Source organism: Natrix helvetica (genome assembly GCF_964273705.1).
Source record: "Natrix helvetica genome assembly, chromosome: Z".
Classification (NCBI taxonomy): domain Eukaryota; kingdom Metazoa; phylum Chordata; class Lepidosauria; order Squamata; family Natricidae; genus Natrix; species Natrix helvetica.
The window spans coordinates 117,284,428-117,300,357 of NC_138554.1; the positions used below are offsets into that span (position 1 = coordinate 117,284,428).

General features: G+C 39.8%; 1 protein-coding gene across 1 annotated transcript in view; it reads left to right on the forward strand.

Moving 5' to 3' along the window:
* STEAP2 (STEAP2 metalloreductase) overlaps nucleotides 1-15,930 on the forward strand; it is a 45,638-nt gene that overhangs the window by 22,364 nt on the left and 7,344 nt on the right. Inside the window, exons 2-4 of the mRNA XM_081932264.1 lie at nucleotides 11,484-12,005; nucleotides 12,869-13,396; nucleotides 14,200-14,364. Coding sequence (XP_081788390.1) covers nucleotides 11,514-12,005; nucleotides 12,869-13,396; nucleotides 14,200-14,364 — 1,185 coding nt within the window. The 5' untranslated portion in view covers nucleotides 11,484-11,513. The remainder of the gene's footprint in view (nucleotides 1-11,483; nucleotides 12,006-12,868; nucleotides 13,397-14,199; nucleotides 14,365-15,930) is intronic.

Sequence of the window (15,930 nt, forward strand, 5' to 3'; positions counted from 1 at the left end):
TGCTTGCCCTTTAGGCTTTGGCTTTAAGTAATAAACACCACCAATCAGTATGGTTTCAGCAACAATATCACCATCTTTAACTAAGTAACTTGCTTTTTCGAGGTGGTGAACCTGGAACTTTAAATCTCTAGACAAGTGACTTTGACTAAGCAAATTACTGGTTGCTGAAAGTATGTAATAAACATCAGGGATGTGTGTATCGAGCTCTTCAATGTAAACAGTTCCTTTTCCCATGACCTTGCAAGTGTGGTTGGTGAAGGAATACAGTTCTCGATACTCGGGCTCTGGCTTGCCCATCTCTGTGAAAAGTTCCCTTCTGTGGGTAACGTGCACAGCTGCTCCACTATCTAAAGTCCACAAAAGACGTCTGTCGAACTTTGGATCAGGTTGTGGAACGTTGGTTATGGCCAGTGTCACAAGTGGAGCTTGTGGATCACGCCTTGGACCACGACGACCTTGTCTTCCGCCTCTACCTCTGCCTCTGGAGTCTGTTCCTCTGGGCTGGTACGTGGCGGGAGCTGGAACTCGTTGGGGACAATCCCGGGTGTCATGTCCCACACGGTTGCAGGTGTAGCATTTTGGCATCCTTGGAGCGTAGCCTCTTCCTCGGAAGGGACGTCTGGCTGGAGCCTTTGACGCTGGGGGTCGTTGCAGATGTGGTGTAGCTAACCTGATAGCTTCGTCTTCCACTAAAAGTCTGCAAACGTGGTTAACTGTGCGTTGAGCAATAGGCACGTAGTTAATCTTTGCAACAGCATCTTTCCATTCATAATTCAATGAGTTAATGATGATGCTAAACATTTGGATATCATCGATTACATGGCCATTTTGTCTCAATTCACTTCTCATTCTTTTCAGTTTGGTCAAATGTCCACCAATTCGTTCACCAGGTTTCAACTTCGAACCATGGAACTCAGACATGAGCAAACATGAAGATTCAATTGAAACGGGCCTGTAGCAATCTTCCAAAATAGCCCATATTTCTTGGGCAGTTGCATCAGGTGGAAAGATACCTTGGATCTCAATTTCCATTGACATGAGCAAAGTCGTGATAGCTCTGTTTTCCAGGTCTCTCATTGCAGGTGTCCAGGGCTGAGGAGGAGGATTAAAAATCATGGAATGTGTGCCTTCTCTTCGAAGCAAGAGTGCAATTTCACTGACCCAGGCTTTATAATTCTCTCCTGACTCCTTTAATTTGGACTCACCAGTCAAGGGGGTGACTGTGAATACCTGCTGAGGAATGTGCATTGGAACAATTTGTTGATCTGGTTGCAAAGCTGGTTGTTGAACCAGGGGATGCTGGGGTTGCATCATTGGCCTTTGCGCGGCAACATCAAATTGGCTTCCTCGAATTCGCCTTTGGCTTTGCCTTTTTCCATCTAGGGAGGATTCAGCACCACCAGGTGGTGTTGAAGACTTAACCTTTGGAGGCAAAGTTTTGGCTTCTAAAGGACTCATAGCTAATTCTTTAAAACTGTCACGAAGCTGCATCATCTTTTGCTGTAATAATTTTTCTCCGCCAGCAGATGGCAGCGCAGCCTCACTTTTTGGCTGCAGTCGTCTATACGTATGCGGAAGTTCAGTTGACTCAAAGGGACCACGTGACCTCGGTGACGTGTACATGTCTCTTTGTTCTAATTGACCAATGAACTCTGTGGGGTGTGTCTTAGGCTGTTGTTTTGAAGACAAGATGGCATCCTCAAATATTTTGGGAGTGGGGGAGCTTCTCCTACTCCTCTTCATCTCCTCAAAGCACTCTCTCGCGTCCCTAGCATATTTTTCAAACAGCTCTAAGCGATATAGATAGCTTTGCATTTCTTCCTCATCATCTGGGAAGCTTTCATAAACTTTGCTTTCTGCGTGGGAGGATTTTTTCTCTGCCGGCAGTTGCTGTTTAGACTTTTGCCGTTCATTAATTGTATCTTGATAATGAGGGAGATTTACTGACCTCAGTCCGTAGATCTTGCCTTCTGTAGCTCCTTCCCCCACATCTGGCTCGGCACCTGAAGAATCTTGCTCCTCTGTGTCTGAGGGAATGGATTCTTTCGAGCGCTTTCCATGTCCACGTTTTTTTCTTTCTCTTCTTCGACATTGCTAATTTGCTTTAGTCGGTTATCATAAGATAGCGCGAAGGGAAAATACAGCCATAAATTGTAGCCATCTCAGCTGGTATCATCAACCAAACTCTGCTACCAAGTTGTCAGGGGAAAAAACGCCCTGGGGAAATCTGAGATCAATGGATCGGGCTGATTCCCTTCCGCATATCTCTCTAGATATTAAGAAAATAAAAGTCTTTAAAAAGTATATTCTAATTAATAAACAAACTTTAATAATAAAATAATAAAAGTAAATAAAACAGAAAGTTAACTAAATTGTTACATTTTGATAATAAAAGCTCCGTCTGCCAAGTTCTGTTTGGCAGCCGAACAAAGAAGAAAGGAATGTGTGACGCATGCGCAATAAATCACTTTCAGATAAGAACTTTTATGACCTGCGCAATAACTCTTTCTTAGTTTAACTCTTGAGTGTCAGTTCAGGCCTAGCAAACTTTTTAACATCGTGACAGTGCAACAGCCAACTCAAGTTGTTATTTCCTCATCTATCCTGGGCCACCAGACATAGCTGTGGGCCAAAGCTTTCATGCGAGCTATGCGGGGATGGCCCAGAGGGAGACGGTCCAGGACTTGGGTGCGCAGGGAGGGAGGAATGATCACCTTGTCACCCCAGAGCAAGCACCCGCTGTGGAGGGAGAGTTCTTGTTGGTGGGTCTTAAACAGGTGGTATTCTTCCTGTACCTTGCCCAAGGGCCACCCCCTCTGTACTCAAGTGAAAACCTGGGATAGGATGGGGTCTGCCAGGAGTGGGCAGTCAGTTCGGATGACAAGAGGCAGGCCCAAAAAGGTGCTGGAGGGGACCGAAGAATAGGGAACAGGGTTATGGTCAGCGACAGGAAGAGGGCAGTGGCTGAGGGCATCAGCATGCCCCACATGCTTACCCGGATGGTACTGCAGCCTATACGAATACGCTGCAAGGAACTCTGTCCAGCGGGACATCCAAGGAGACAGGATAGGTGGGATAGGGCTGTCACTGGCCAGAAGTCCAAGGAGAGGCTTGTGGTCGGTGAACAAGGTAAAATGCCATCCATATAGATAATCATGGAACTTTTTAATCCCGGACACAGCAGCCAGAGCCTCCTTGTTGATCTGGCTGTAATTCCTCTCGACGGACGAGAGTGTCCGGGAGTAAAAAGCTGTGGGGGCTTCGGAGCCATTGGGGAGGACATGGTTCAGGACAGCCCCCACACCATCATATGCCAACGTCTGCGGTAGCTTGTCACTATACTGGACTAGGACAGCCGCTGACATAAGTATGGCTTTGATAGCCACTAATACATGTGCTTCGTGGTTGCCCCAGTGCCAGGCCGCTGATCGGTTGAGCAAACGATGAAGCGGCTCGGCTAGTGATGCCTTGTGAGGTAAAAATGGCGTGTAGAAATTCAAGAGGCTGAAGAACGCCTGCACCTCTGCTTTGTAGGCAGGAGTGGGGGCGTTCCTGACAGCTTCAAGTTTAGAGGGGGTGGGGTAGATGCCCTGGGAGTCTATAAGGAAGCACAGGAATTCCACCTGTGGCACAGCAAAGGAGCATTTGCTAAGCTTTAATTTTAAGCCTGCGCCCCTGAAACCGTCGAGGACCTTCCGAAGAACTTTGATGAGCCCTGATCGACTGTGGGCAGCGATCAGGACATCATCAAAGTAGGGAACCACGCCAGGAAACCCATGGAGCAATCGCTTCTTGAGGCTCTGGAAAATCCCCAGGGCAATGCAAATGTCAAACTGCAAATGGCGGCAGCGGAAAGCCCCTCGGTGGGTGACAATGATCAGGGCAGCAGTGGCCTCGTCATCCACTGGGAGCTGCTGATAGGCCTGGTCTATATTCAGTTTCGCAAAGATGCAGCCCCGCTCCAAAGAATGGAGCAGGTGCTGCACCACCGGAACTGGATATGGATTTGCCTGGAGACCCTTGATCTCGACTTATAGTCGGCACAGATCCTGATGGACCTGTTGCCCTTAATGGGGATCACTATGGGAGTCTCCCATTTGGAGTGGTTGACGGGCTCCAGGACTCCCTGCGCCAACAATTTGTCAAATTCCGCATCAACTTTGGGCCTCAAGGCAACAGCACTCTGCGGACCTTGAGACGAATAGGAGCAACCTGGGGGCCTAGGTTCAGGGAAATGGGGAGCCTTTGTATTTACTGAGCGTTCCGTCAAAAACATCAGCTAATTCGGCAATGATGTCATCGACAGAGGAACCCTTGGCTGACGTTTGGTGGCTCCTTTGGAGTGACAGCCCCAGATGAGGAAACTAGTCAAGGCCCCAAAGGGCCGGCAGAGGCTTCCCCATGATTAAAATGGGAAGCCTTCCATGGAAATGGCCATAGTCAGCCCAGACGGAAAGGCTACCCGGAGTAGGGATCTCAGTTCCCTAGTAGTCTTTGAGAGTGGTGTCTGCAGGGGCTAATTGATTGCAGGTCACAGCTGGGCACAGGCGGATCAGGGTGCTCCAGGAGAGCAGGAATCTGGACAATCCAGAGTCCACCTCCATTGAGTATGGAGCTCCTTGGATGCAGAGGGAGATCTTGACTTTCTTTCAGACAAAGCCTTACTGACCGATGCTTCAAGAAAATCTTGCTTCTGGGTGACCGCGAAGCACTTGTCTCTGGCAGGTTGAGTGTGTCATTATGGTTAGCAGCCACCGCTGAAATGGTGTTCTGAGGTGGTTGGTGATGATAAGGCGGCGCGGCAAACGTTGGCAAGATGCCTCCCCCCTTTTTAAAAAAAAAAACAAGTTTTATTGGTTTTTTTTCAAGTATTTTGGGGAAAAGGGTACATAAATGTGGGAGAAAAATTTTTGACGGAAGGTGGTATTTCTCCGGAATCTTACATCTCTTTCATGTTTTATATATATATCAAAATATCATTGTTACATTTATATTAGCAGTTATTTTACTCAATTCTTTAGCATCTTCAACCATATTTTATATCACTTCTACATTTCATTATATTAGCAATTGCAATATGTTTTTAATTCATTTCTGTGACCTAAGTTTCATTACTGTCTCCTCTCCCCTGTCTGTTGGCTGAGCCAAGGCTCTCCCCCCCCCCTTTCGTCTCTTGTGCGCCGTCTCTTGTTTCACCTAGGAGGTCCTTATGTTTTTCCATGAAGGCTTCTGCCTCCACCACTGTGTTAATTCTCACTCTGGCCCCCTCCCAAAAGATCAACAGGCCTTCTGGAATTAGCCACTTTTTAGTTATAAAGAGGAATTTCTTCCTCTTATCTCTTATTCTTTTTGGTATCTGTTTCAAAATGGTTATTTCTTTGTCCTTATATCTTAGAGGTTCCCCCCTTTGAACTCCTAGAATCTCATCTCTTGTAGTTTTTCTGAAAAATTTAACATGAACCTCCCTTGGGACATTGTGTATTCTGGCATATGCTGAATTAATTCTATATATCAGGTCAATATCCCCCCCCCCTGCTGTTGCCTATCCCTTTTGATATAGTCTGCTAACATTGTTATCATAGTCTCTCTTAGGTCCTCACCCTCTGTTTTAGGTATATTTTGAAACCTAAGGAAAAAAGACATCCTTTCAAATTCCATTTTTTCCAAATAGCTCTCAAACCCAATATTTTTTTTTGGTAAAGCCTTCATCTCTTCTCCCACCCCTACTGCATTCTCCTCCAAAGCATTTATTTTTTGACTATTTTGTACAGTCTGTTGTTGATTCTGTCTGAGTTCTTCCTTTAAGTCCGCCAGCTACTATTTTATTTCGTCCTGTCCCTTTAAGAGTGTCTGAAACATTTGGTGAAACGTGTCTTGAGACGGCTGTTGCTTTTGGTTGCAAAAAGGAAGTTAATTGCGTTTGCGGGAGAACCGGGCTTGAAACAGCAGAAGATGGAGCCGACGCTGGCTTGGGTGGAGGCTTTTTTGGAGGCATTTCAAAGTTCAGGAAAAGTTATAGTTCAAAGCAGGAAAAAATGGCGTCTGTAGGGATGCGCCGCCGGGCGGGACCAGGAGACAAGCAAAGTCCAGTGTGGGATATCGATCTTCAATACAACTCCCCTCTGATTATATTCAATTTTCCCCAAACCAAGGGATTGTATAAAGAGATTCCTCTAGGGTTCACCCAGGTTTTATAATTCCAGCCCAAAAGATTTTTCAGAGACGGCAGTTCATTTGTAACAACAACACGAACGTGGGATGAAACGCCATTTTGGCTCAGCCTTCCCCAGGGAACGGAGAGCAGTCATTTAGAAAGTTTCCATTCGTAGCTTTTAAGGTCGGCACACTTTCTTTCTTCCGTAATTGTTAAAGAAGGTCATTAGCCCATTGCTTGAAAGAAGTGAATATCAAAGGATTTTTTCCCCCCAATTCTCTCTTTGTAAGAGAGATAGTGTAAAGCCGCTTTTCTGAGAAGGGGGGGAGAAAAAAAACCCCTCTCCAATCTTAGCACTTCGTGGAGATCAAAGAGTCTTAAGGATACTGCTAATCCTCATTTACTTAGTTGTTCAAAGGGAGTAAAAAAAAGACCCCGGGGGGAGTTCCCTCCTCACCGCATTTCTGCTGTTGCCTTCAAGTGGAGCATTTTCTTCCGATCTCCTCCAGACGAAAGTGCGCTTGGCAAGCACCCCCCCCAAAGCCTCCCAGTGCCTAGGGCAAAGCTGGCAGCCCCCCTGCAACCGCCTCTGCTCCAGGGGGCTCCAGCAAGCCGCCCCCTCGGCAAGATGCCCCTACAAGGCATGCAAGATGCCCCTTTTTATTGCAACGGCGACATACTGCTTCTTTGAAGGGGCAAGCGGCGCGAGAGTGATTGTTGCCGCAGCTGAAGCATTGATTTGTTGGTTGTCTTGCCGGAGCGGGATTAGTCATCCTTCTCGGTTGCGCTCTTAGACGATTGACCTGGTCCTCCTCTGGGTCTTCCAGAGGGGCCAGTTCGTTGATGAGGCAAGTGCGTGGCTGTGTAATGACCAACTGCTAGCAACAGTGGACCGTTCAGAGAGTTCTGAAGCTTTGGCTTCCTCCACTGCCATCTGTAACATAATGTCAGAGCAGGCCAGCAACCTCCGCTTGAGGCGGACATCGCGGATTCCACAGACAAACTGTTTAACCAGCGGGTCATCCAGGTCGTGGAATTCGCATTGTATTGCCGCAGTGTGAAGTGATTGTAAACATTGGCTGATGGTATCTGTTTCTTTTTTATGTATTGCCTGAACGCATAACAACGGGCGATGCATGACGAAGTCAGAGCATAATGATTTTTAAGCTTCGCGATTAATGTGTCCCATGACAAGGCGTGGACTGCCAGTGGTGAAGCGAGGGCTCTAGCGGTGTTAAACAGCTCAGGCCCACAAGAACTGAGGAAAAATCCACATTTTCTGTCCTCAGGTAACTGGTGATAATTATTGGCTATCAGGAAGCATTCAAAATGTTCAAGAAATCCGGGCCATGACTCTGAAGTAGAGCTGAAGGGTGTGAAGTGTGGTAGAGAAGCCATAGCCAAACCAGCTGAGGAGAATCAACTTCAGAAGAAAAAAAATATTATTTAGAGATTTACCCTATTCTAGAGTATCCTGTTTACTAAATGAGTATCCTATTACTAAATGCTCACGCATTTAGAGGTGAAGCAATACTTTTCTCTTATATCCTATTGCTGCATTACTTACCCAAAAGTTTGAATCCAATGCTGGATTTTAGCAACTCTTCCACTGTTATTTGTTGAATTAAAAGTGACTAACTAAGTAAATAGTATTGCATTAACTAGTGTATCATTATCGGGAAATGTTTTTTTAAAAAGTTTAGAATATCAGTATTTTAAAGAAAATGTCTCAGCTGTTCCGATTATAGAGCTACAATATAAAAGTTAATATGTAATTTTAGAAGCCTCAAAATTAATAATTATTTAATATAAATGTATAAATCTTCTTGTAGACATTAGTTAGTTGTTCAAGAGAAAATAAAAGTAACTGATTTTCTAAACATTGGCAAATTGCAAAACTATTCAGAGTGTACCTTTGAAAATACCATACTCGTGGGATGCTGTAATTCATTATTTTTTATCATTAGTTTCACAAAATATTATTTCATCAGTTTGCTTTGGCAGAATGTTTGTTGACCAAAAGTTAATTGGATTTTCAAGTCACATTTAAGACTAATAATTTCCACATGCATAATACTTCCATTTTGAAAAAGGAAATATTTGAGTAATCAAATACTTGAACTACAAATTTTGAGAATAAATTGCTTTTGTTTGTTGTAGAACTCTCAATATATAGCAATTGCATTTAACAAATATTTCAGCATAATATTCTTACCTCTACAAGAACAAAGAAGACATTATTTATTGCTATATATTATACTTAAATACTAAAAGTATATTTTATTGGCATTGCTTAAATTGGATGATTATTCCTAGTTATATGCAGATGATTGTTAACAGAAATATTAAAAGTATATATTTTATTTCCATATATTACTCATAAATATTAAAAGTATATTTTATTGGCATTGCTTATTTCTAGTTATATATAGACCAGGGATGTCACTGGGTTGGATCAGCATTGTAGTTCTCCGCAGCTGGTTTGGGAGGGGGGAAATGGGACGGCTAGCCTCCTGCAGCACCCTGCTAGCCAGAGGCACCGCAGGCTGGTTCTTTGCTATTTCAGGCCAGCATTGTAGGTCAGGTTTAAGCACCCTGCAAGCTGTAATCAGCCCATGGGTCTTGAGTTTGACATCCCTGATACCTCTGATATAGACAATTGGTTAAGAGAATTTAGTAAACAAATAAGTTCATGTACAAAGCAGGTAGTCTTCAACTTACAACCATAATTGATCCTGCAATTATGGTTGTAAATTGTGATGGTCATGTGGCTGTTCATGATTTCACAAACTTTTTTCAAGGATTGTTAAGCAAACACAGCAGTTACTAAGCGAACCCATTGTTTGCTATGTGTGCTTGTTGCCAAAAAATAAATGCCAGTTTCTTGCAATGTCATAAATCATGGTCACATGACTGTAGACACTGCAAATGGCCATAAATAGAAGTTGGTTGCCAAGAACCTAAGATGTGATCATGTGACCAAGGAGACTGTCAGAACTTCAAATCTGGATCATAAATACAGTATCTTTCAGGGAGTCCAATGTAACTTTGAACAGTCATAAATCAAGGATTACTTGTATACCATTCCCCAGTATATTGTATTTATTTATATTTTACACAACACAAGTGCATAATTCCAGTCAGAGGTCACCTTTATCATTATATGTGATGCTGCAAGCTCCATTCAAAAAACAGGCAGGGATAGATCTTAAATATTACTTCAGGTTCTCCTATCTTATAAATACAGAAACTATATATCTCTTTAGCAAAATCAAAAGCAGAAAACAGATTGAATTTATTTGCTCACCAGTAGATGGTGGTACAATACTCAGTAAGCGTTTCAATACTCACAATTTAATTTTAATCTTAAATTGGACTAAGAAGCTTATACATACATTTTTGAGAAGATGGGACAGATGGAAGTTTTCTGTTTTCTCAGTAAGCTATCAGTATTGTATTCTCCACGTAATAACAAAATATAGTTTACTTTTTAAAAAAATAAATGAAAATTGGAAGAGAGAGGATGCACAGGAATTCGGGAAAAATAATGTAAAGTGAAATTAACTTTTTGCAACTTCTGTTCATCCACGCTCTTCCAGACTTCTCTCTCTCTTTTTTGTAAAATGATTGGATTTGGGGGTACATTCTACTTTCTTGTTAAACTGCATGTTGCTCTGATTATTCCGTTTGCATTGGTTTGCAAAGGTTAAAGCAATAGCAATAGTACTTTGGCTTATATACTGCCCACAGTGCTTTATAGCACTCTCGGAGCTTTTTACAGAGTCAGCATATTGCCAGTGGTGAAATTCTTTTTTTTTTTTACTACCGGTTCTGTGGGCGTGACTTCATGGGCGTGGAGAAGGATCTCCATTCCCATTAAAAAAAGATGTTTTATGGCTTTCTTTATAGGTAAGAGATGGGATATTAGATGAAGAGACAAATGTTTGCAACCTTAAAGAGAGTGAAGAGTTACTAAATTTGTCTATATTTGTGAGGAATGTTGTAATTTACTTCTTTATGTATTTCTATCTTTATTCTTCTTTCTTTTTCTTTATATTTGCCACAGGCTAAATAAATTTACTTGCACTTTTTACTCCTTTCTATTCTCTTTTCTTTCTTTCTTTCTTTCTTTAGTTTGCATATGTTTTACTAATATAATCAAAATTCTTGATAAATTTTTTTCACAAACACACTAGATGATCCATGTCCCATTGGATCATTGTTTCAGAAATATTTTTTATCAGATTCCTCAATGCCTCCAACACAGAACTTCTTATGTATTGTCTTCACTGGAAAAATTGGAATATATTCAGAGATGTATCTGCCTTAAAAATACCCCAACTTGAACAGTATATAGCACAAATATCAACACATAGCAAACATTTTTGAGATTTTCTATTATGGTATAAACAGATTTATGATTATGCTTATGTCTTCTTTTTTACCAAACTGACTAGATTTCAATCCATGGGAGACATTGGTTTATAAGTATTCCCCCTGTTTGTTCAAATGTTACTATATTGGTTGTTATAGAAATGGCTAAAATATATTATGTAAAAGTAAAAAATGGAGGCTGTATGTTATCATCTTATCCTACCATGCTAAAAAGTCAGAAGTTAACACTTTTCTTTTTTCCCTTTTATGCTACACTTTTTCCTTTTCCATTTTTCCTTCCCTATTTCCTCACTTTTTTACTTTGAATTTTGATAAATTAATTTTAAAAAATGGAACTAAAATGTTTACTGCTAGATAGTAAAGGTATCAATATAAAATATGAAATGTAATTATCTATGGGAAATCCTAGTTGGCTATTACAATAGCAGCAGGGACCATATATTGCAATACTGTTGTTTTTATCAGTTACCATTTTTATTTTTCTACTTAAAAATGAAATATATAGAGAACAACTAAATTTTTCTTCAAATATAGTGTATCTGTCAAAGTGAAGCCTACTTTGGCAGACAAATATATTCCTGAAAAACCCCAGATTTCTCATGGAGAGTTAATTTTAATTCTAAAATTGTGAGAGCACTAAGGCTCTCTGAAGTTATTTTTGTTTTCCATAAACTAGGTTTGATGTTTGTTGAATTATTTTTTCTTTCTATGTTTTTACTCTGCATATATGGAAAGGTAGAATCAAAGCCTATTTTTTCCTGCCTATTTTTACAAGGGTTAAAGGGATTTCCTTTCTAGCTTGGTGGAGAGAAATTAGGACTTTGATACTGCAGACATGTGTGTTACATCTCATTCTAAATCTTGTGTGTGTTGGCATAGGAAATTTGTTTCAATATATATCAGTGAAAATTTTATTGTTTCTGTTTTCTTTTAGAAAATATCCTTATTACATTTGTGCCAAAATATGGAATCAATTTCTATGATGGGAAGTCCTAAAGTCTTAAATGAATCTTTCTTACCAAATGGCAGAAATTACATCAAAGACACCAATAAGCTTACAGTTGGCATAATTGGAAGTGGGGACTTCGCTAAATCCTTGACAACTAGGCTTATCCGATGTGGGTTTCATGTGGTAATAGGAAGCAGAAACCCTAAATTTGTGGCGGAATTCTTTCCCCATGTGGTTGATGTCACTCATCATGAAGATGCTATCGCAAAAGCAAACATAATTTTTATCGCTATACGCAGAGAACACTATGCAGCTTTGTGGGATCTCAAGCATCTTCTTGTTAGTAAAATCCTTGTAGATGTCAGCAACAACATGAAAATTAACCAGTATCCAGAATCCAATGCGGAATACCTGGCATCCCTTTTTCCAGATTCCTTTGTTGTTAAAGGGTTCAATGTTATTTCAGCATGGGCATTTCAAGTAGGACCAAAAGATGCAAGCAGACAGGTAAGTTATGCATTTCAGCATTTAAAACTGAACATGATGATCAAGTATACATGAGAAATCCCTTGAAGCTTCTGCTGTAATTTTTCATATGAGACCTAAAAAATGAAGTGAGATTATTTCTCATCTTCATGGTATAGCAACTTCCGCATTCAATTTTATCGTGAGGGCAGATGAGTGTTTCAGATTGAGAGCCTCATTTGATATTTGATTGGCTCATCCATCCACAATCAAAAGTGGATAAGTCCAGAGCAAAAGACGGTTGAACAACATGCCTTCAATTTAAATAAAACTAAAGTAAGTATAAGTAATTGACTAGAATTGTTTGAAAATAATTTATAAGAAATACTTTAGATCATGCATGAATGCACATATACCATGTAAATCTTTTTTGTGTTTCTCTTGCAATCTGAAAAAAGATGTATCTGCTTTAAGAGCAAGATTAAAGAGGTTTGGTTGCAATGATTTCATTAAGGCAGCCTTTGTGGATTTTTCATACTTGTGTAGAAAAAAGACGTGTGTCTGAAAGATACTTTTTAAAAATTTGTTTTAAGTATTCACAGTAAACTGGTCACATCACATGTATTTAATAACTTGTCCTTAGTATCAATATTTGGTGGGACTCTATGGGATGTAACTAAGATTTGGGGGAATTGTGTATGGTCCTGGGCAATATGTTTTGCATCCTTGACTTGTATAATGTGAAATAAAAATAAAATGTAGATAATTACAAATGCCTTTTTAAGTTGAAATATGGATGCCTGTAAAGTTAAAAATAATTACAGGAAATCTCATAGTTGGAAATACATACTCTAGTTTGACTATTTAGTCCATGCAGTTATTGATAATTTGTTTGTTTGTTTTAGGTTTATATATGCAGTAACAACATTCAAGCTCGACATCAAGTTATTGAACTTGCTCGTCAGCTCAGTTTTATTCCTATTGATTTGGGCACTTTATCATCCGCAAGGGAGATTGAAAATTTACCTCTTCAGTTGTTCACACTCTGGAAAGGACCAGTTATAGTGGCTGTTGGCCTAGCTACCTTCTTTTTTATCTATTCTTTTATTAGAGACGTAATACATCCTTACATGAGAAATCATCAGGGTGATTTTTACAAGATTCCTATTGAGATTGTGAACAAGACATTGCCAGTTGTTGCAATTACTTTATTATCTCTAGTGTATTTATCAGGGCTCCTGGCAGCTGCTTATCAACTTTATTATGGTACTAAATACAAATTGTTTCCATCCTGGTTAGAGAACTGGCTGCAGTGTAGAAAACAGCTTGGGTTACTTAGTTTTTTCTTTGCAACAGTTCATGTTGTTTACAGCCTTTGCTTGCCTATGAGGAGGTCAGAACGATACCTATTTTTAAATGCAGCTTATCAACAGGTAAGGAAAATGTCCTTTTTGGATCAAGTAATTCAGAACACTCTGCATGTGTGATTAGTAATTTGAGTTGTGTTGATCGTTGCCTTAAATTCCTTCCTGCATGAAATAAACATTCAATCATGGTTTTTAAATATGTTAACATTTATACTATGTATAAAGTCACATAATTATGTAGTGTTAATAATAATATATGAAGTATTACTCATTTCTTTTTTAAAAAATTGATTTAGCTTCAATAATGTCCACCCTCTTGTTTCTTGAAACTGCTCATAACTCCCCAAATGATCAATTTAGTGCAGAGGTGGGTTGCTCCCAGTTTGGCCCAGTTCAGCCGAACCGGTAGTGGAATTGCGACCTGGGTCACAGAACCGGCAGCGACCCAGGCTCACCACACACCCCTAAACCAGTTCCCCAATCTCTTACGCCGTTTCCGACGTGTTTCTGCACATGCACAGAACAATATTTAGTCAACTGTGCATGCGCCAGCAACGTGCGGCCGGCACAAGCGCACAGCGAACTAGTACTGACTGGTATAGGAACCCACCCCTGATTTAGTGCTATTAGCAAAATATTCAAAATAAGAGGAATTAGAATTGATTACTTATTTTGCATAATTTCTTCTAAACATGGAAGGGCCAGATGTACCAAACTTTCTAAAGCCTTAAGAACTCTCTCCTCTTTGCTCCCCTACATGATAGTTCACCAGGCACACTTTAATACCCTTCAGATTTTCCACTTAGTTTTAAATAATTATCTATAAATGTGTTAATATTGTTAAAACATTCCATAATCTCTTTTTCCAGGTTCATGAAAATATTGAAAATTCCTGGAATGAGGAAGAAGTATGGCGAATAGAAATGTATGTCTCTTTTGGAATAATGAGCCTTGGGCTGCTTTCTTTGTTGGCTGTGACTTCCATTCCATCAGTAAACAGGTCATTAAACTGGAGGGAATTCAGTTTTATTCAGGTGTGTATTAAACTGAAATACTAAATGTAATTAATCTAACTAGTAAAAGACATAAGTAGCATTCAATGTTGAGAAGTTCAAGCTTGTGTGATCTGATCTTTATGTGCGTGGGAGGCCGGAAACTGGAAAAACAGATCCCCAGTGCGCATGCATGCGCAGAGAAGCTGAGCACCTGGTTTCCAGTGCATGAGTGCTGGCCAACTGGTCTTTGTGCGTGCATGCACAATGCACGCTAGAATCCGGAAACTCAGCTTCTCAGCGCACACATGCATGCCAGGGAGCTATTCTTCCGGTTTCTGGTTCTCCCTCACATGCACACACACTCCCATTTCAGCACTCGGTGCCGATAAGTTTCTCCAATACTGCCCTATGTCATTTATGTCATTTTAAAATATTCACAATTCCTGATACCACAGATTATAGCCCAATTAATAGCCCAATATACATTTTACAAATACATAAGAATTATACATGGAATATATCTACTAATTAATTTATTATTTATTGATGTGTTTGTTTTTGTGTGGTCTTTATGTAAAACTATGTTCATAACTATTTATTCAAATAAGTAACCTCTGTTTCTTGTTTTACTTTCTTAACAGTAGAGCATATCTCATGTTCTGTACTAATCCAGTAAAAATTGAAAGGCCTTTCCAATGAGCATTTGAATATATTTTTTACATATATAAAGTTTTTATTTTTTCATTTTCACAACATATAACCACATGTATACTACTACATAGCCAACATTGTATTGTATTATTAGATGTTTACATCAATTCGTCTTACCATCAATTCCCAAAAACAATTATTGGCTCTTCTGCTCTCCATTTACCATATTTGTACCTTATCCATCACTTTCTTCTCCCTCCCTCCTCCCCCTCCCTATTTCCTTTCTTCCCCCTTTTAACATATATCTTCCTCCTCCTTTTTTTTAAAGAGAAAAAAAAGTATACATATATAGTCATTGTGCTTTTAACCACTCCCCTCCCCAGCCTAATTTTGGCCAAGATATATTTATATAATTATGCATCCTTACATGCTCCCACTTTGTGATTCTGTCATTAAATCTCAATAGTTTCGCATTGTAAGTATATTTCATGTTCCCTCTCCATTTTTCCATAACTTGGTTTAGGTTACCCTTAAATGTCTATAAATAGCAATCCTTAGTGGTCAATGTTCATTACAATTCCCTTAATCTACTATATAGAACAACAAGCGGTACACATCTCACTTTGTTCATTTTCTTAGAAGTTCTATATATGTCCATGTTTCATATATTTTAACCCATGGTTAATTGTCCTTCTATTGTCATATTCAGTCAATTAGAACTATCATGTATAAAAGTGAATTACAAACCTCTTTTACAATCTCCCCATATCAGTTTCATATTTGTCCATATTCCATATATTTTAACTTTTATTTAATTATCTTTCCATTATGATATTCAATCAATTATCAACTCAATTTTATTGTCATATTTAGGAATAAACCCGTTATCTCAGCTTTATATTTTCCCATATAACAATTTCTAGTCTGATTTTTTTCCTAATGAGTATTTTGTCC